Here is a 22022-nt window from a genome sequence, read left to right on the forward strand (position 1 = left end):
TTTGAATACAGCATCGTTCATGAATTTTCATCATATTAGTAAATATAAACGTTCTCTCCACTTAGAGGCCTGTTTTAGATCCATTCATTGGCTATGACGAGGACTCCATGGACTCAGAAACTTCATCCATGACCTCCTTTAGAACAGACAGGACACCTGCTACCCCTGATGATGACTTGGATGAAGTAAGTTCTGCCTTTTCTCTGCTCCTGCATGATATTTTCACCAAATCTTCCCTCTAAGGGGAAGGAAAATCACAAAGTGATCCTTTAACACTGGCCAACCTTGAGATCATACTCCACTTTGATAATCTTGAAAGTAAGCATCATCTTTGTCATACAATCTCTTCAGGGACTTTTCAGACTTCAGTTTGGCTCTATAATTAGAATATGCATCACAACAGAAAAAGGAGAGCAAGCCCAGGAGGTTTCTGGATTCAGTCTGAGGCAGAGTTAGAGTTCATGTGCTGTGATCCACTTTCATCAGAATGATCCTGTATGGTCAGTTGTACTGAATACAACTACTAAGTCAGGGTTAGGTGCATGAATCTTCTCAGTTCATACTCACTGGTTTTTATAGGCAGGGTTCCATAATGCTAATGTAATGCTAGCAGATCCTGGGTTCCTTAAACAACTGGAGGTGACCATAACTTCTGATCCTCCTGCCTCTACCTCCCAAGTTCTGGGATTACAGGTGACCTTAACTCCTAAAATAGCTATATCTGTATCTATCTATCTCTCTATCTCCTGTATCTCTCTACATATAGATATAGATAGATAGAGAGATAGAGATAGAGATAGAGATAGAGATAGAGATAGAGATAGAGATAGAGATAGAGAGTATTGCTGGAAAATAGGCATATACATGCTAGGCAAGCACTTTACCAACTAAATTTCATCCCCAGCCCCTCATGCTACATTTTTGACCAAATTCTCTGGTAATGATTAAATTTTGCCCCAAATCTAAGTTCTAAAGCTGAGAGGGGTTTTATTATTTATAGTCATAAACTAATGATTTATTTGTTTATATAAATGCATGTAAAGAAATGAGAGTAAAGGTTTAAGTATCCTTGCCTCAAATTTACATTCAAACTTTGATTGTGTCTTCTTGTTTGGATCTAAAATTGAGTATTATTCAAGGCCAAATTGAAAGTAATCACTAATGTAAAAATAAATGTTTCTTTCATTAAAACAATGTCCTACATATTTTTCCAAAATATATATTCAACATATTCTGAATGTACATTTTTACAAACAAAATCAAATAAATCATAACTTCTTTACACAAGCGGGTTAATGTCACTTTTCATGCAGAATACAGGATGCAGACATAACATAATTAATTTTGGAATTTTTGTATTTCAAACCCCTAGAGTCTAGCTGCTGAGGAATCTGAGCTACGATTTCGACAATTAACAAAAGAATACCAAGCTCTCCAAAGAGCATATGCCCTCTTGCAGGAACAGACTGGCGGTATCATAGATGCTGAAAGAGAAGCCAAGGTGAGTGTGGGCCTGAAGAGGTATGGAATTAACATGCAGAGGTTGTATCACAAAAGCACTGTGGCCATTGGAATGTCAGTGGCACAGATTTCTTTGTGCAGTTTTGTCCTCTGTGGCTTTTGAACTGTTTTCTTGTTTAATTTAACAAAGTTCAGATCTAAACACATAAAAACCAGCACAGATCAATGTTTTTTTCACTTTTAAAGATAGTTGAATATGTCATTCTTATTTTTACTATGTGAAAACTTACATTTTCTGTCTGAGTTAACCCATATTGGATTTTGATGATACATTTTTTAAGTTCCTTGTTTAACAACAATAATTATTTTATTTTTAAAAAGTAATGATTATCCACTTTTTATTCCGAATTAACAAGTACAAAAGATTGCATATACAATTCACTAAGCATTCCACAGACAATATTTTAATGAATCTTTATGTCAGCTCCCTAAAGCAGATGCTTTATAAAAGGATTTAAGAGTCAGAGAGATTAATGAACTTTCCCTGTGTTACACATCCATGTTCTTTGTAGAATGTCATAACTGTCCCTCATAAGCCTTTCTTGAAAAGAAGGAAAGACAAAGGATGGATGAGCACAAGAAATAAAGGAAGAAAGAAAGGGAAGGGAAGAAGAAAGGAAGAAAGAAAGGAAAGAAGGAAGGAAGGGAGGAAGGGAGGGAAGGGAAGGAAAGAAGAAATGAGGGAAGGAAGAAAGGGAAGGAAGGAAAGAAGAAAAGAGAGGGAGGGAGGGAAGGAAGGGAGGGAAGGAAGGAAGGAAAGAAGGAAGGAAGGAAGGAAAGAAAGAAAGAAAGAAATGTATTTGTTTATACAATCAGTCAGTCACTCCTCCCTGTGTTTCATATTTGGCACTGAGAGTGCTAAAAAGTTCTATGACTATGATTTTTCTCCTAGTTCCAGAAGAAGAAATGATAGCATAGACGTTAAATACACACAATGAGGTTAAATTATTCACTTGCATTCTAATGCTAGAACTTGGCCCCAGCCCTCAAACTGCAGAGTCAGAACCATTGAAAGACCCTGCCTTATGACCTTTAGCAAGAGACCAGAAGGAGCCTGTCTCTACACTGGTGTTGCCCCACTTTTCCTTTTGAAGGAATTACACTGTGCTAGGAGGTTCCATGGCAACTATTATTAGTACTTTAGAAGGTAGATAGGTATTACACGTCTTTGTTTTTAAAGTAGTAGCATGCACGTGCACACACACACACACACACACACACACACACACACAGATATGTTTAAAACTATACTGTGATTTGGGACAGGCCATGCACCATCAGAAAGAAATGTTCTCCTATACGCATATGTTTGCCTTAATACCAAATTATATTTGAGATTTTCAATGGTGGTATTTGCTAACCTTTCATACTGTCCTAGGAATGACCAATAAAATAGAAAAGTTTTCAATTTAGGTGTAGATACCAGAGCACAAAGTGGGCTCCAAAAGAATGACTAGAACTTGAAGAGGAAATTAAGACATATTTTCCTTCAAATAACAAGTTCATTTACACTACAGAGCAGCTGTGAGTTGCCAGCAAGGATGTAGGAAACAGGGATGCCACTTTAGGTCAGAGGTGAAGTCTAGATGGTGAGTCTGGAGTGTGATGGGTTTCCTTTAATGGCCAACTAAAAAGTGTGACTATTAACATGATGACAAATGGGATCCCAGAGAAGTTTATTGAAGACTGTAGATATTATATCATGAAGGCAACTTTGCCGAATACTTTAATTCTTGAAAAACCCCTCCCCTACACAAACAAACTTGTTGAACACTAGTAAAGGACAACACACTGAATGGCCATTCTACTCACTGAACTCTGGAATTTTGATCTCACCAGGCACAAGAGCAGCTTCAGGCAGAGGTGCTGAGGTACAGGGCCAAAATCGAAGATCTGGAGGCAACACTGGCTCAGAAAGGGCAGGTAGGTGCTTGATGCTAGCTTTTCTACAGTGGCAGCTGGTTCACTCCAACTCTCCTCTGGCTCACCCCATGCATGGGTCACACCCAGGACATTGGCTTGGCTCACCACAGTGACCTTTCTCAGACTGTGTCAGAATGTAAACTATTCCTGTCCCTGGTGTTACTCTCCTAGAGTGCAAACCTAGCCACAGCAGTAAATGAAGGTGGGCAAGAAAGAGGCCAGCGGAAAAGGAGTCCAGTCAACTAGGCCTGGAGCTGTCACAAACCGCTAAGGCAGTGTGCTGCCCTCCCCTAGCTGCATTCTTTGCCTCTGTGCTACATATATGGTTCTACATTTTAATGTTCTCCATTCATATGTATTGAGCCTGTGTGCATTCTGACCTGTTTCACTTTTTGCCTGTGTGGTCACTTCTGAGTCCCCAGAAGGCTGGTCCTGGATTATTCAGACTGGAAAACGTAGAGGGTAGAAAATGACAATGGCAAGAGAACTATTTTTTTTTCCTGGCAACAGAGTCTTTGAAAAAGCTGCTGGAAAGGGTGGGCATAATTTACTAGAACCAGTTACCCTCTGCAGGCAAACTGGGTGGAAAGAACATGGCTCCGGCCAACTGGTTTGAGGACACATACTACTCCTTTCGTGGCACTCTGAAATGCTGACTGCGCGATATTCTTTGTCAAACAGGATTCACACTGGGTAGAAGATAAACAACTTTTCATTAAGAGAAACCAGGAGCTTTTAGAAAAGGTATGTTGGGCGCACCACCCTAGTGGGGCAGAGGAGAAAATGATGATCCAGGAGCAGCAGGGGGTGCTCTCAGGAGTGGCACAGGGGCCAGGGAAGGGGAGGCTCTCCCACTGCTGCTCTGTCCTCTGCTGCGTGCTCAACCGCATCCCATTACCATCATCACCATCAGTTCAGTGGCCCTTGTGCATGGCTGCAGACTCATGAGGATGTGATTCCTGTGCCCCGCCAATTTATTATTCATATATATGTAACTGTATATATGCTGTGTGTCTATATATGTGTGTGCCCACATATGCCCATGAGCCATCTCCTGTGTGGTTGTTCACCTGCCCCACCCCCACCCCAAAATCCTCACTGCACATGCTGTTTGTGTAAGAAAGTGGCAGAATATATCTGTGCTCCAACTTACACAGGTTATATTCTCACTTTTGGGCATATTTGCTAAGCTTAGCTATTTCTTTTCTTTTACTCCTTAAAGGAAGGGATTGATTTTTTTTTTAGAAGCATCCAAAACAAAAACCATCATGTCCAGGAAACTGGTCAGCACACTAAGATATGTTTCTGCCCAGTAGATATAATTAACCACAGCCTTTTGAGCTGAGGCAATTTAACACCATAGAACATCTCAAGGTTAAAGGTAACTTTTTTCCTTTGGGACAGTCTTTCTGTAGTCTGGTGAAAGATTACAAACAAATCTTACACTTGACACAAACAGACATTAAAGGCTTCTGAATATAAGAAATTACTCTGTGGATTGATTCAAAATACTCTAGAAGTTATTTAAGCCTTATTTCCACCAATCTTTTCCATAGTTGATAACCAGCAAAAATTGGCCACTCTGCCCAGGTCACAGTGAGAACCATAAAGAAAACCATGATGACATAAAGATGTCATCATGTAGCCTGGAAAGGCTAGTGCAGCCTGCCTTTCTCCAGATGAGTCAGGACTGATGTACAGAAGTGGCAAGTACCCCAAGTTCAGACCTTAAGGCTCTATAAAAACAAAAATGTTGTTGTGCTAACAACACGTCTGTTAGCACAAGTGCCTGGCTACTGAAGAGGCTGAGGCAGGAAGATCAAAACTGAAAGGGCTTGCCAAGGCTGCACAGTGAGTTCAAGGTTAGCTTAGGGAACTTGGTAAGACTCTTTCAGAAAAACAAAACTGAAAAAGAAAATTCAGTGGTAGAACACTTACCTACCACAGCTAAAGCTGAGTTCTGTCTCTGTTACAAAAAAAGAGAGAGAGAAAGAAAGAAAGAAGAAAAGAAAAAGATAGAAGAAAGGAGAGAAGAGTCAGTCCCGTTAATGAACTGAAACTTGTGAATGATTGTTCTAATTTTATCAATAGCCACCAGGTCCATTGATCTCCCCCAATATCTTATCACAGATCCAATATATTGATTCAAGATTTTAAGAATGATAATACCTTTGTAATCTGAGCTAATTTTAAAAAAATTCATCTGACTGCAGATGTTTATGATGAGGGGACTGGAGAGAGATGGCTCAGCATTTAAAAGCACTTGCTGTTTTTCCAGAGGACCTGAGTTTAATTACAGCACCTACAGAAAGTGGCTAACACCATTCATAACTCCAGCTCCAGGAAATATATCATATCACCTGCTTATGAACGCCTTGGGTACCCACATCCTCATGGTTGTGTATACACACACACACACACAAACACACACACTCACATGAGTGGGGAGTGGGAGTGCAAGTCAGATGGAAAGAGACAGGGTGCATGGTGGATAACACCCTTATTTGTCATATTAATAAATGTCACATAGCTCCTCACCATTGCTCTGCTGCTATTGTCCTACTAATCTCAAAGATGTCCAATGATGCATTGTTATAGTCCTTTATCATGCAATTGATTTTCAGTATTCTTTCGGATTTCCTTTAGTTTCTTGATTTCTTTGGTACAAAGAGGGATTTTTGAGCTGTGTCTTCTAAATCAAAAACAGGAGTCTCTCTCTCACAGACATGCAAAAAAATCCTATGTGTTTTAGTTTAAGTTATATGATTTGGAAAATAAGATTTACTCTACCATGAAAGCGGTTGTTTTTGTATTTTTACATTTAAGTCTTTAAACTCTCCACTGTACATAATGATCCTCACACAGTTAATGACCAAGAAAGAAGTACATAAAAATTATCAGATCCTTTAAGATCTACAGGAGTTGCAGATAGGAGCCCTTCCTAAGGGTAAGGCACATTGATGCACATCTGACTTAATCTTATGTCCCTCAGGTTGTATCGGATGCTCTTGAGAAAGTCATACAGGACCGTAGTGTAGCAGTGTGTACCTATAGTCCTAGTTGCTTGGAACATTAAGGCAGAAGGATCACCGGAGGCCAGGAATATGAAGCCAGCCTGATCCACATAGAGAGCTCCTGTGTTAGAAAGCCAACTAATCAGTAGCAATAAAAAACAACACACAGTTCTACAGGACAATAAAGAAAGAGGTGCCGTTTCTGAGTATTTGGGCTAGCAGAGGTTCATGTGGAGCTTAGAGCTTAGCGTTCAGGGAAGAGAATGATTTCCTCTGTAGTAAAGAAAATAGAGGAGTGTTTTCCAGGTAGATAAGGACAGAGAAAGCTCCTGGAATCACAGGGGGGATCAGGACAGCTTGCTCATATGTGCATGCGTGTGTGTGTGTGTGTGTGTGTGTGCACGTGTGTGTGCATGTGCACATATATGAATGCATGTCTACATGTTCACACATGGCTGTGCAGAAATGACACTGGTAATACTGAATAATGAATGTTCAGGTAGTGAACAGTTTTTCTAAGAGTTGGAAATCCATCTTATGGAGTCTCACGTCACTCTCTTCAGCAATTCTCAGTTTTATAGGTAAGAGCTGTTTGAAACAATTATGTATTTTAGAATTACTACAAAAATATTTATCAGATCTTATCACCATACAAAACATTGTATGATGGACAGGAGTTGACTAGGTTGTAACCAGAAATACATATAACTATTAACAGGAAAATTATTCCTGCATCAACTGGCATTTTTAGAGATGAGTGTCTATCTTCCTCATAAACACCCTTAAATCTATTACGAGCACATTGTATCTGACCCACATGAGACATGTGAGTCTCTCAAATTCACTGTCTAGAGGAGCTCTAGCCTTCATGTCAGAGAAAGGATTTTCTCTTGGCATTTGTCTCTGTGCTTCTCCAAATTAGCTAGAAAATGGCTACAAAGAAAGCTAACCTACCTTAACCATATCTCCCTTGGGATTATTGGCATGGTCTACAGTAAATCTCGCTCACTGAGTGGATGATTTGCAACCATATCCATGGTTGCTCTGCCAAGGTGTTCCCTGCTGTGCTCACCTAACTCCAGGGTTTACTTTATCAGATAGAGAAGCAGGAAGCAGAGAATCACCGGCTACAGCAGGAACTTCAGGATGCCAGAGACCAGAATGAGCTGCTGGAGTTTCGCAACCTAGAACTGGAAGTAAGGAACTGCTGGTGTTAGTGACAGCATGGTCATGACTTGCGCAGACCAGGGATTCAGCATTTCAGAGTCATATGCTTATTTAAACCCCAGATAATATAGTAGTTCACGATAATATAACTGTGACAATTAAGACTACCTTAGAAATGTTACCTACACCGTGCATCTGTCTAGTAAGGATAAGTTTGAAAGAAGCTTGGGACTGTCCTCACAGGGACTGTGCTTTCCCAACAACTGGGTGACACATGTTAGGAAATATCTTACATTATTCAGGCCAAACTCGAGGTGCTTGTTTTGGAAGATTTGTTGTTTTTATATAAAACATATACCACATCTTCCTCTACAAAATCTGACTGAAGTTCTGGAGGATGTCAAATTCCTGTTTGAATTTTCTATGATTTTGCCACTAATATTCCTCTTGAGATTATTCCAGATGTTAAAGTTAGTCATCAATATGCTCCAATGGAGAGGAGTGTCTGCCACTGCAGCCTGTATATCTTCTTTATAAAGAATGAGAGGGTCACATGTGCAGAGGCTATTTGGAATTACAAACCTTCATAGTAAGCTCACACTATGATATCTAAAGGGTATAAATATTCATGCTGTTTAAATTGCATCTCTACTTTCCACATTTTCCCAGACAAAAATCTTCAAGGATGGATGGCACAGTCTATAAATTTTTTTTCCCATATTTTTAGTTGACTGCTTAATTCTCTTCCATTCAATTTAGTCATGAGTATCTTGAGGGTTTTTTTTTGTTTTTTTGTTTTTTTTTTTTGGCCAAATAACATATTGATAAATGGCTGAAATAGTATAAAGAGACAACTGGCTTAGCGTTTAATCCGTTGCTGCTTCTTTTTTCTTCTTACATATTCCAAGGAGAGAGAGAGGAGATCCCCTCCATTTAATCTACAAATTCACCCCTTCTCAGATGGTGTGAGTGCACTACAGATCTACTGCATGAAAGAAGGTGTCAAGGTAGGCAGAGATCAGATCTTTTGTGTGTGCAGACATCAGGAAAGTAGGAGACTGGAAAAGGAAAACCTGCTCAGGCCGCTCTGTATGTCAACCCCTAGAGAGCAGAACGAAAATAGCCATACATCTATCAGAAAATCAATAGGACATAAAATGAATGTTTAACAGATTTATAAAAGGTAATAGCAAAGAACAGAGATGGGTCATTTAGATCATAGGAACATAAAGAATGGTGTAGGATCAAAGCATTCGTTAAAATAAATGGTATTAATTACCTAGGGGAAATATAAATAAAGTATGTGCTTCAAGAACCATAATTCAAGTTGGCCTGGTAGAACATGCTGTGAGTCTCTTTACTGAAGCTTCCTAGGTGCTGTGGAGTTTTTGAGTGAGAAGAGACTTTTGAAGTCCTCCAGTCATTGCTACTTTTGATGGATTTAATTATAGGAGGACTTTTGCCCTTCGAGGGAGGGTCTTAGGCTTCAGAACATGGAGTTTACTAGATCAAATGTGGCTCTTTCTTTAGCACTTAGTAGAACACATTTTAAACATTTAGGTTGAGATGATGTGGTTCTGTTCCCCAGAAAATAGACTGCCATGCAGTCCCCATGAAAGGCATGAGGACTTCCTCCTGATGTAGAGCTGGGTTGGCCCTGTTATTTCTAGTTGATTCCTTTACTTTCTGCACGGCTCTTCCTGCTTCTACTGAGCTGCCCAGTGTACCTGCTTTCGGTGTCCTTCTTTCTGCCATCTCTGTCCCTGCCCTGAATGCAGCTCTTTGATTTTACAGGATGTCAACATCCCTGATCTCATAAAGCAACTTGATATCCTAGGTGACAACGGGGTAAGTCATGCATCGATTAAATATGGTGGGGGTATGAATTGGCCTGAACAGAGTTAAGAAATCCTTACCAGTGCGTCCGGCATAAAATAATAGCAAGAAAGACAACGTATCTAGTTAAGCAGATACCTCCACAGAGACAATACCACAAGCCTGAAGCAGACAATAGCAAGGTATTGACTGGAAGGTAACTGAGAAAGGAGATATGGTAAAGGGCTTTTCTTTGAAAGGGTTCAGGTTGGAATGCAAACCACATCTGCAGTGATTACAGCTAATTAGCGCCTGACTGCTGCTTACAAGCATTCTGTGTAAAATTAATCAGTCAGGCGGTCAGAAAGATGGGTAAACACTAGAGTTGTTGGCAGCCTCATAAAATGAAGCAGGAGGCTATAATCCCTTTTCTTAACAGCTCCCTCAAAGTAGGGCCAAGGCCTGTTAATTCAGGGGCAGCACCACTCACAGTAGCAGAAGGTGAATGGCTCACCTAGGACATTGAGGCATGTGTGCCATTTTCCCCTTGAAAATTGGAACCAGTGAAACCTTGTCAGAACTGATGTGGGGAGAAAGCTTGATCTTTGTTCTGGGTTTTCTTGGTGTGACTTCTAATGAAGTGTATTGTACAGTCTCACAAAGCACTAGACTTTGCACGAACTCTTTATGGGGAAAAGTTGGAACAGGGAGGGATATGCAGAAGCGATTTGCACACATTCTCTGTTCATGGCACACATTTTTTCCATGGTGTTAATGTCATGAGCATTTTCACTTTATCCTCTTTCTCTTGTTATTCACAGAACCTAAGGAATGAAGAACAGGTGGCCATAATTCAGGCCAGCACTGTGCTGTCCCTGGCAGAGAAGGTAATGAACAAAGTGTGTGCATTTCTAGTCATCCAGTGTTGGCAAGCTTGGTGTCTGAGGGCAGGACAGTGCAGCACCTACCCCTGTGCACCCAGCCTTGCATTGTGCAATATGTAATAAATATGATTCAAACCCCAGGAACACGAGAATGGACAGAAGTCTATAAATCACTTGGTGATAGAGATTTTTTACTTTAAAGTCATCTGCAAAATATGACATTCATCAACATGGTAAGCCTTCTCAGCTACATTATTCAAGCAATCCTAGCAAACTGAGAAGCCAACAAGAAACTTTGCTGAGAGCTCCTGAAACTAGACTTGCTCCAGTCACAAGCTGTTCCTTTAGTTTGTGCATACTCCATAGAATCTTTGGCTTGGGCCTGGGTGATGGCAGCCTCATTGGGAAAGCCCGATGATATTGGTGTACTGCTGACCCCTTGTGTCTACACCTGGTAAGTGACAGGTGGAAAGAACCAACACAGGGAAGCCAGATTCCCTTTTGTTCCCAAGTGTTTCAAGAATGAACCCAGATCCAGGTGTGATGATACAAATCTGTATTCACAGAACTTGGGCAGCAGAAAAGCAAGTTTAAGGCCAGCCCAGTCTACATAGCAAGAATCTTTCTCAAGAAAAATTAATTAAAAAAAAACTACACATAGCAGAGCGTCACATCCACATACTTGAATAAGATGAAAGGGTTTTTTTTTTTTTTTTTTTTTTCATATATCCACTCAAGATGCCGTCTAAATTCTAAAGGCATAACAATGATGTTAAAAGTAACATAAAACCCTGAGCAATACTCAGTTCTTTTGAATCTGAAATCAAATTCTACAGGTCAAATAGCATTGTTCTATTTCTCAAAATAATAACATAAAGACAAAGCAGGGGGAGTTCTATAGATTTAAAAATACAAAATATTGAAATGATCCATTTATTGATGTCAATTTAAGCAAACCACGTTTATGTGTTCTAACTAAAGGCATTTTGCTGATCACTTGGAAATTTTTAATATTGACTAGGTATCAAACAATAAAAGAAACTAATGTCAGTTCTGCAAAATGTGAAAATGGTTGTTTTGTTTGTTTTCAGGTTTAGAAAGGCCTTACTTTTCTGTCTGAAATACATGTTGAAGTGTTTGCCTTTGGAATGAAAGAAAAGCGAGAAGTTGCTCTTTTAGGACCCATTTCCCTCAGAATTTAATTTAAAACCTGACTATGTTTTCTTTCCTTTCCCTAGCAGTTTAATAGCATCATATTTTCCCTACAAAAGGTCCAGAATTCAAAATTTACCAATAGTCCTTCATATTGAAGCCTTACCTACTGATTCCTTTGCATCCCTTCCCTCCAAACCCTCTATATATTATCTCTCCTCCTTTTTTCCCTATCTTTATCCTTCTCTTTCATTCTCCCTCTCTCTTCCTTCTCTCCATCATTCCCCATCTTTCTCATTCTTTGTCTCCCTCCCTGTCTCTCTTCTCTTTTCTTTCTTTGCTGTCCACTCTGTTTCTTTCTGTCTCTTCTTCTTCTTCTTCTTCTTCTTCTTCTTCTTCTTCTTCTTCTTCTTCTTCTTCTTCTTCTTCTCAGTGTGGACACTTGTAAGTGGCTGTATGTGCACCTGAATGCGTGTGTGTGTGTGTGTGTGTGTGTGTGTGTATGTTTATACACATGTGTGCATTCCTGTGTATGCATGCATTCCTCTGTGTGTTTGTGTGTGTGTGTGTGTGAGAGAGAGAGAGAGAGAGAGAGAGAGAGAGAGAGAGAGAGAGAATGTATGGCATGCATGTGTGTGCACATGAGTGTAAGTTCCTGTGAGTGTGCATGCATGTGTGTGTGCATGTATCCATTCCTGTGTGTTAATGTGTGTGCATGAGTGCACAATCTGCTCTTACTCACTCTTCACTTAGTCCTTTGCCCTGAAGTCTTTACCTAGATGTTCACACTTTTCCTTTCCATCTGTGCATGGTTATCATAGCTACCTTCCTCCTTCTTATGTAGGAAAGTCTTCCTAGTCTATGAGGGCCAGATAGACTATTGATGTATCTACAGTGACCATGTTTCTGCTCCCTGACTATTGTATTTAAACTGTCAAACTTTGGTTTTCCAACAGACCTACCTATCTTAGTTACTGTTTTATTACTGTGATGAAATTTCATAACCAAGACAACTTACAAAAGAAAACATTTAATTGGGAGCTTGCTTACTGTTTTGGAGGGTTAGTCCATGACCATCATTGTGAGGAGTGTGACCTCCAACAAAGCCACACTTTCTCCAACAAGGTTACACCTTCTAATCCTTCCCAAGCAGTTACACTAGCTGGGGACCAAACATTCAGACATATGAGTCTGTAGAGCTCACTCTCACTGAAACCACCACACCTCATTCACCCAGGAAGGGTGATATGGTCTTTGTTCCTCCTCCCTTTATTTCCCCTATTTCAACCCAAGCAACTAGAAAAGAGATGATCGATAAATGTTTACTGAAAAAGTAAATGAATGAAGACATCCACGCCCTAAGAAACAGCACAGTTTGTATCAGCCATTCTGGTGTTCATTTGACAATAACAGTTTTACTGTTTTACTCAGTTGAAGGCACAAGAGTTACGGTCCTTTAATGTGATATAGAATTGCCCTGCTTTAAGACTGCAAAGAAAGGTTGGCCTGATACCATGAAAAGGGTGACCTAGAGGTGTAAAGGAAGAAGAGCTAGCCTTGTGTGCCTCATTAGATCCATGAGTATTTCCCTGGTTCCTGAGTGAGTGTGGCAAAGTCTGCTAAAGCATAGTGAACACTTGCAGAGTGTTTCTTTTGAACTGGACTCTTCTAACTACTGAATCTAGGTATCATTATCATACTTTCCTCAAAGATTCAGAAACATGGAAAAGGTGTGTGCTCTGCCCACGATGATAATTGAATTAGTTAGAACCCAGAGTTCATCTCCACCATTCACCAAATGCTTGTCTAGTTCAAGAAATCCTTAAGCAAGCTGTGAAGAGCACCCAGAAGCTGGAACACTGGATCTGTAGTGATCTAGTTTATACCTTTTCTCATGTCTTTCTTATATGACAGTATCCGGCTAAGCAAGTAATGGGTAATAGCTCTATGCTAACACTGTGGTAGAAAGCAAGGGGCTGGATGAATAAAGCCCATGCTTGCCCTTGAAGCTCATGATTGTGTAATCAATTTTTGTGCTGACTTTTGCAAGTCAAATGAAAGTCACCTACCCCACAGGGACTCTGATTTGATTCTATTCCCAAGTTATTCTAAATGTCATCTTTGATCTTAAAGACTACAAATTTAGACAACAGTTGGGATCAAAGTGTATGCCTAGACAAAATTCCAACAAGACAGTCCTATGTGTCTTTATATAGAAAGTAGTAGCTTTAAGTGAGAAAGCATAGTAGGTCCAGGTCTGCATCACACACTGCATATACCATCATTGTTTCTTGCAACCAGTTTACAGGTGCCTTAGTTTCCATTTACAAATGGTAACTTGCCTAAGCCATGCAAATAGGAGCAGGAGCCAGCATGTAGATCTGCATCTCACAGTGGCATCATTGAGGTTTGCAGCGTCTGAAGCAGAATCCATGATTTGAAACAGAGGCTATTTCTCAAAGATAAAAGAGGCAGCAAATAGAGGGGTCGGGAAAAGCAATACTGTGTACGAAACCACAGCTGTTGACTCAAATGTCCTTAAAGAAGTGTATACCATGTGTATAGTCAGGGAGATGAGAGATTCACAGGACTTTTGTCAAACTATATTTTTTTTTCCTTTCTCCATGATCTCAGTGGCTGAGGATGGCTGGTCATGGTGACTCTCCAAAGGCTCTAGATTACAGAGTTACTTACAGCTTGATATGCCATCCTATGTGCCCATACTGAAGAGAAATTAAATCTGACATTTTAGTTTATACAATATACTGTCACCTTGCATTTTTAAAAAATGCATTATTATTAATACAACTTGATATATAAAAATTTATAATTCAAGGGACATTGGGCTACCTTTCAAAGCCACATAGCAAAGAAAAGCTAAATTTGAACAGGAGGCTCCCTTTTGTTCTCTCACATAGCTATGTCCAATCACAAATCCGTTAGGTCTAACCTGACATTTACCTTTCTGGACAGCCATTCAGACCATTGGTTCTATTAAGCCATGTGTAGGGTATTCACATATAATAGGACACAAAGACCATGTGCTTATTAACACACATCAAAAGAGTACATTCTGAGTAGTGTGAAATACATTCTCTTTGTGTGGTTTGTTTAAAAGGCCTTCACTTACCACATTACAGAAATCATTTTCATAGATACAAATTTTACTTTAACTAGGAACACTCCCTAGGATCCTTTAACCTTCAGTTATTGAACATTGTGATCCTTGGAATTCCCTTCCAATTTCCCACAAACATCCTTTACTCTTCTGTTATACTTCAGTTCCCAAGAAATCCTCCCATGGGTACCAAAGCTTTGCTAATTGTATTCATCACCGAAGCCCCAGAAGCTGACATGTAGTAGACATCAGAGGACATTTGCTGAATCAATGATGCATGGAAGATGGTAGCATTTTTTCTAAACTCCAGAAGATAAAAATGCATTAAATTTTTACCTAAGGTTCCCAGGAATCAGCATCCAGACACATAAAGGGAAAGACCGAGCACTCTAGGGAACAGCCCACAGAATCCATACCACGTTAAACAATCACAACAAACATTTCTGTCTTCTTAACCCTTTAGTGGATCCAACAAATTGAAGGAGCAGAGGCTGCCCTGCACCAGAAAATGATGGAACTGGAAAGTGATATGGTAAGCCTCATGAGAAAACATTGTTCAATAATGGAAAATGAACATTGCCTCTATGTTTTATCTGGAATTCATGGGCGTTTGTGACTGACCTATTGATTTGTGTACAGACTGTTAGACATATTTCTCATAAGTAGCTGACAACCTCCAGCTCTACTATCCCCAAAAACATACTGTATACTGGTAATATTTATGAAAACTAATGTTAAGAGAAATTAAATTAGATATTTTCTCTCAGTCTGAATAATTTTTTCTGCTATGAATAATCACCAAGTAAAAATTACAGAGTTGTTGGGTATAACTCTGCTTTTAAGAATACATAAGCTATTTTGCATCCATTAGGATAGTTACTGTCAAAAAAAGTAGAAACCGACAGTTGTTAGTAAAGATGTGGCGAAACAAGAACTGTCATATGAAATAGTACAGATATGGGAAATGGCATGGAGGTTGCTTTAAAATTCAATAGAATTATATGACCCAGTGTTACCAAAAAAAAAAAAAAAAAAAAAAAAAAAGCTGAAGTTGGAGTGTGGTGGGTCACCATACACCCACTTCCATTGTGGTATTATTCACAGTAGGTAAAAGGGGGATGTCACTAATGCTAATGTACCTGCTTTGAAAGGATGAACAATGTATGGAATTCATATGTATTAGTTTAGTCCAAGATAGCTGTTGGACACAGCATCCCTTCTGTCTGGAGCTTCCTCCTTACCTTCTTCCCTAACACCTCTCACTCTAATGTAGTCATTATTGGCAAACGGGCATCTATAATGTCTGGTGAAAGGCACAGTGTGGATGAACAGTGGTGATGTTAGGTAAAAAGAGCTGTCACAGACTGGCGAGCACCATTTTTCATGGATGTGATTGATAGAGTCATAAAACTCATAGGAAATGAAGGCAAGTACGGTTGTTAAGGGTTGAGAGGAAGAAAAAACATGGAGTTGTTAAAAAGGAGAAGTTTCTTTTTGCAAAACTAAAATCTTCTGGACATTAATTTCATAAACAATATGGATGAATTTCACACTATAAATATTTGCTTTAATGATTAAAGTTTTAATTTTACTTCATGTGCATTTTAACACAATTTAAAATAGCCTATCACCAAATGTGGGAATTAATAGGTTGTTAACTTGCAGCATTCTGTATAATCTTATAACAAGACATCATTTAAATTATCTTTGCTAAAAACAAATGTGTAGGTTTGTATCAAGTGATGAAATTCTATAACAATAATTTGCATGTTATAGAATGCAATAGAATGTTATAGAATGTTATAGAATGTAACAGTTTTAGATATCATAATATCATGTACAGAATTTATGTTTTACTAAGAAATCAAGATCTATACTGAAATATAAAAAGATTTGTTTGATTTCACAATGGCCATTGGAATCTCCTTCAATACAAACTACTAATGTAATAATCAGCCTTTATGCGGCTCTTACAGCACTGATACCCAGTGATGGTCAGGAAAGCCCATAGCTGCATTACTGCATACTCTCAGATGTGAGCATAGCTGGGCTTTCAAACATTCAATCACCTAGAAAGAGTCCTTTACTGTTCAATCAAGCTCCAGAAGAAATGATTGATTGACGTGCACGTGGAGATATGTTGCACCCCTAAAGAAAGCCTTAACTAGTGATGACAAGATGGCCATGCAGTGAAAGAATTGATGACATGTGAGGAAACTTCAGATTTGTCTCCTAACTCACACTAGCTTTGCCACAGGGCCAATAAATACTCAGCAAATGGCAGTTCGGGCAGAGTCACCCTGGCTCTTTAAAATGTCCTTCATCTTTGTATCAATTAATTTGAAACAGTTAACTTTATCATATAATATCACCTAGTTAAATCTCCTAAAATTTTTAGAAAAATATTCTATATCAATACACAGCTGTCCTTTGTGTCCTCAGAGAACTGGTCCCAGGGATCCTCTAGAATCACCAATGTCTACAGATGCCCAATTTCTTTTTATAAAATGCCACAACGTTACATATATTCTACATAACCCTCTTACATATTTTTAAACCATCCCTAGATTATTATTATGTACTATTCTCATTTATAATGTAAATTATTTATAAATGCCTATTATACTCCATGTTCACAAGGAATGATGAAAGCAAATTTTATAGTCACAGATGTTTCTTTCAAATATTTTCATTCCAAAGATGGCTGAGTCTGTAGGTGTAAAACCAGGAGAAATGAAAAGCCAAGTGTACTTACACAGAATTATTATTTAACAGTCGCCATGTCAAAAATCTGTCCTTAATTACCCATTCTCAGACTGGCTTAAAAGTCATTAAGAGCTTTTCACTTGGTTATGCCTTTTATCTTTCTTGCTATTGATTTTCACATTCCCTGTCTGAGACTGAAAGCTGAACTAATTTCTTAGCAGAAGAAAACTACAGTTCTACAAACCTAGTAATTTTTCTCGTGTAATCAAGAACACATTCAACTGTGTAACTTCCATGTATCACTTTCTAGTTAATTGAGCTTCCTGTCTCAGTTTGTCAATGTGACCCTTTATCATAGGAACAATTCTGCAAAATCAAAGGCTACCTGGAAGAAGAACTAGACTACAGAAAACAGGCTCTTGACCAGGCGTATATGGTAAGTACCATAAGGAGCCAACACACCCCTTGTTCATCACTCTCTCTGAGGTATCCTGTCTAATTTGTTAATTCCATGTAGTTGAATACACACAGATTGAATACACACAGCAGTTATTAATTGCTACTTCAGTTTTGAAACAGAAACCCCAAGATTGTTGCTAGTATAACATTCTTATGTCTTATACATAATTCTAATTCATTCTCAAATTAAATGTATATCATTAGGTAATTAATATTTAAATGTAGGACATACTGGATGCCAGTGTAGATCCAACAGGGAGTTTATTAAATCAAGTATTGTCATTTGGGACTAGAATGTAGTAATCAAATAATAATGAATTCAATGTGTGTTGTGCATATTTTAATTCATTTATTTCTTAAAATAACCACAGAAGTCACAGGTAATCTTATTATTCATTTTACAGCTAAGGAAAACAGGGTTACAGGGGAAAACCTTTGCACCAGTTGGTAGAATAGTAAGCTGTAATGTAGCTCTTACTTTAAGACTGGTGGCCTGATTTGGACCCACAATTGCAGGCACAGCAAGTGAAGCCGTGGTGCTAAGTGGACTGAGCATCTTACTCTGTAGATAATTGTACTTATAGAAGCTCACGACTTGTTCCTCCCCTTCTACAAAATGCATGCTGCACAATTCCTGACATTGGACTACATCTCTACTTCTCTACTTATGCCCCACACCCTCATGGGGTCAAAAGAATGAACCAGAAGATAAAAAACAAATTAGTGGAATAGTTCCAGAATTGCTAGCAGAGGTATTCATAATGCTCTTGGAACTCTGGGGAAAAGAGTGAACCCCTGATTCCCTGTTTGGATCAAAGATGTTTAGTTTGTACTCTCCAAATGCATAAGAGATTTTTGCATTGTTCAATGGGGAAAACAAGAGAATGAGAGTTGGCCACAGGCTGAAAAATAAAACACAAATTTCGTTTACCCATTTCTTACCCTTTTAAAAACCTTTGTCTCTCCTGCCTATAAAAAGCAAAATTAAGTTGGGCTCCAGAAAGAAACTGTTGAGACGTCATGCAGAAATCTGTATTTAATTTTCAAAAAATGGAATATATTTGGTCCAGGAAGAGTAGAAAAGCATCCTATCAGGTATTTGCAAGTCACTTCTGCTGAAATTATGGGGAATTTGAATATAGATTTAGGCAACTGTATTTGAGATGAGTAACATACACACACATACACTCTTTCACACACACACACACAAACACACTTACATACACATATCCTCTCACACTCACTCACACATGCATGCACTCTCACACTCACACAGAGAGGGGCAGACGGAGGGTGAGGAAAGGAGAGAGGGAGATTATATAGTAGATAATTTATCAATCAAACAGAAGACCGAGAACGACTTGAGCAGCCATAAACTTCAGTGTAACTATTGAAAAGAAGAGGACCATGTTCTGGGAAGATGATTCAGATGCTCAAGTGCTTGTCATTTAAGCATGAAGCCCTGATTCCCAGCTTTGAAGTAAAAGCCAGATGTGGTGATGTGCACTACAATCCCATTGCTAGGGAAGCCAACATAGGAGTATCCGAGTGGCTGGCTGGCCAGACAGGTCAGCCAACTTAGTGAGCTACAGTGTCATTAAGAAATACCAAAGACAATGGTGAAGACACTGATGCCAACCTCTGACCTACACACACACACACACACCAGGACAACTCCAAAATTCTAGGCTACTTTTGAATCATATTTCCCATTTTATTTTCAAGGAAAAGGCATGGAAACCATAAGGCATTTTCAAGTACAGAGAATTGTGTGAATGAGATAGAGTTTTGTTTGAAATATATCTCTAATTTCAAGTGCTGTTTTCCTACTTACACTTATTTACAATACATTGGCCACTGTGACATATTCTTTTAACCAGCAGCAGGGTTGTCAAGGAGGAAGGAGAATAAATCCATCCCCAGCTACATTTGAAAAGCGAAGGAGGCATGGAGGTGTAGTCTCTATAAGAGAGGGCCTCCTAAAAAAAAAAAAAAAAAAATGTGAACAGGATCCCAAGAAAGAAAATCGTCCCCTCTTTATTGCTTTGGCAAATGCTTGAGTCTGTGAAGCCAAGAATTTGGATCTCCCAAAGCCAGGCATTGGGAAAACAATACATTACTCACAGAGCAGCCTGTGCACTGTGTAAATGGCATTTGTGCCATCTCATAAAGAACGAGTCAGACAGAAGACACTCAGAAACTGACATCCCCCGAGACCGAGGCACCAAGTCCCTGTCTCACGCATCCACACACTCTCTCCCCACACCACACCTAAAGGCTCAGTCCCAAAGTTAGACTTTTCTGATTCTATTTGCCAGAGAATCCAGGAACTAGAAGCTACTTTGTACAATGCTCTGCAGCAAGAAACTGTGATCAAGTTCGGCGAGCTGTTAAGTGACAAGCAGCAGGAGGAGCTGAGGACGGCTGTAGAAAAGTTAAGGCGGCAAATGCTGAGAAAGAGCCGCGAGTACGACTGCCAGATCCTCCAGGAGAGGATGGAGCTCCTACAGCAAGCCCACCAGGTGAGGACCAAGCCCCATGTCTGCATAGGTCAGTCCTGAGCACGTGGGACAGGGCAACGTGTGCTCGATATAAGAATGGAACAGTCGACAAATGAAACTAATAACTGCTTCCCATCACTCAATATAGGATGACAGCTTGGTAAATAAACTTGGTCTTGAGGGAAAATGGCATTTCAGAGGTGCTACGTGGCGCTATCATTTCTAGAATGACTTTGTCACGGGTTCCAAATATATTGGAGCCTGTTTACTCACCTGTGTAAGGAAAAGGGGCTCTGGCCCTGCTTCACTTGTCCCTGCCAATAACTGAGCTCATGGCAATCATTTGGAAAAGGTGAAAGGGAGCACAGCCTGTCTCTTCATTCTCAGAACAAACAGCAATAACAACGAAGCCCGGAGACTGTTGCTTAGTCAGGATGTGAGGGTGTACTTGTGGCTGGAGAGATGGATGCTCAGTGGTTAATCGCGCTGGCTGTTTCTCCAAAGGACTCAGGTCTTACTTCCAGCACTTGAGGTGATGACACACAACTGTCTATAACTCCAGTTTCAAGGGATCTGATGCCCTCTCTGACTTCTGTGGACGCCAGGCATGTTGAACTATTTGGTATTCAAAGTTGGGACAATCTGATGGACTATACAGGGGGTAAAAAAGCATGCTTTGCAGTTCAAGGAATGGAACAGGAATCATGGTTCTTTTATGATACTAGTAAGAGCAAAGCATAGATATCTGGACAGTGCATATAGAGCCAGCATCTTTGTGTTTTTCATGTCAGCAGAGCACTCAAGTCGTTTGTACTAACAATGATACACATCTGCATAGTCTCTCAAAGGGCCTCCAGAATTACAAAAACTTGCAGTTTGACCAGTGGAAAATTGTTGAAGCTTTTGACAATGGGTATTCGTTTCATGAGGTTTTTGTTTGTTTTTCACTTCTCACTTCTATTAGGGGATAAAAATGTCTTCTGCACAAATTTTCTTACATTGCAAAAGTATCTAATTGATTTTATCAAGTTGAGAGCTTTGTCTTGTAAATATAGATGTGTTAGTTTTAATGTGGGCTAATAGTTATCCAAATTTGCTTGTGATTAAAAACCCTGGCATTCCAGTTAGAGTCTCTTTTTAACTCTTTATCTATGGCACCTCTCTCTAGAAAGAATTCCTTTTTTTAAAAGACTTAACTGAGCTGAGAGTGTTCCCTGACATTTTCTTCTCTCTAACAAGTGTTCATTACGTGTATCTTTTCTAATTATTTCTTACTCTCCTCTTCCCTTTTAATTAGTAGCTTAATAGCAGTTATTCTAGAAGGCATTGACTGGGCTGGATCAAAGGCAGCTATGATATAATTGTGATGTATAAATTTTAGAGGCCATTAGACATTTGTGCTTGGTTGTCCCAAAATGAAAACAATGTTGATTCTTGTTCCATCTGCTTGAGTCAGTAGAATGATCTTATCAAAAATCACTCAGGCTCCTACACTTAATGCCTTCTCAGTTCTCTCTCTCTCTCTCTCTCTCTCTCTCTCTCTCTCTCTCTCTCTCTCTCCCTCTTCTCTCTCTTCTCTCTCTTCTCTGTCTCTCTCTTCATGAACCCAGGGAGCAACCCCGTCCAACTGACATTGGCCTCCAAGTGCTTTTCAGCTGGTCCATTTTTCTTACACCATTACAGGCATTTGCAGAGTCTTGCATTATGACAGTGGCTTCACAGTGCCCCTTGTGCTAATCTAACTCTGTCATCTATGTATGTA

General features: G+C 39.4%; 1 protein-coding gene across 2 annotated transcripts in view; it reads left to right on the forward strand.

Annotated features, from left to right (window-relative positions):
* Window positions 1-22022, forward strand: part of Jakmip2 (janus kinase and microtubule interacting protein 2) — a 146301-nt gene that overhangs the window by 111409 nt on the left and 12870 nt on the right. The window contains exons 9-19 of one of the 2 annotated variants that reach the window (XM_034518597.2): window positions 66-185; window positions 1373-1501; window positions 3361-3444; window positions 4126-4188; window positions 7556-7654; window positions 8534-8632; window positions 9420-9473; window positions 10262-10327; window positions 15058-15126; window positions 17659-17736; window positions 20078-20281. In XM_034518597.2, the coding sequence (XP_034374488.1) occupies window positions 66-185; window positions 1373-1501; window positions 3361-3444; window positions 4126-4188; window positions 7556-7654; window positions 8534-8632; window positions 9420-9473; window positions 10262-10327; window positions 15058-15126; window positions 17659-17736; window positions 20078-20281 (1065 nt within the window). The remainder of the gene's footprint in view (window positions 1-65; window positions 186-1372; window positions 1502-3360; window positions 3445-4125; window positions 4189-7555; window positions 7655-8533; window positions 8633-9419; window positions 9474-10261; window positions 10328-15057; window positions 15127-17658; window positions 17737-20077; window positions 20282-22022) is intronic. The other variant, XM_034518599.2, reaches the window with a different exon arrangement.

Source organism: Arvicanthis niloticus, chromosome 14 (assembly GCF_011762505.2).
Source record: "Arvicanthis niloticus isolate mArvNil1 chromosome 14, mArvNil1.pat.X, whole genome shotgun sequence".
Classification (NCBI taxonomy): domain Eukaryota; kingdom Metazoa; phylum Chordata; class Mammalia; order Rodentia; family Muridae; genus Arvicanthis; species Arvicanthis niloticus.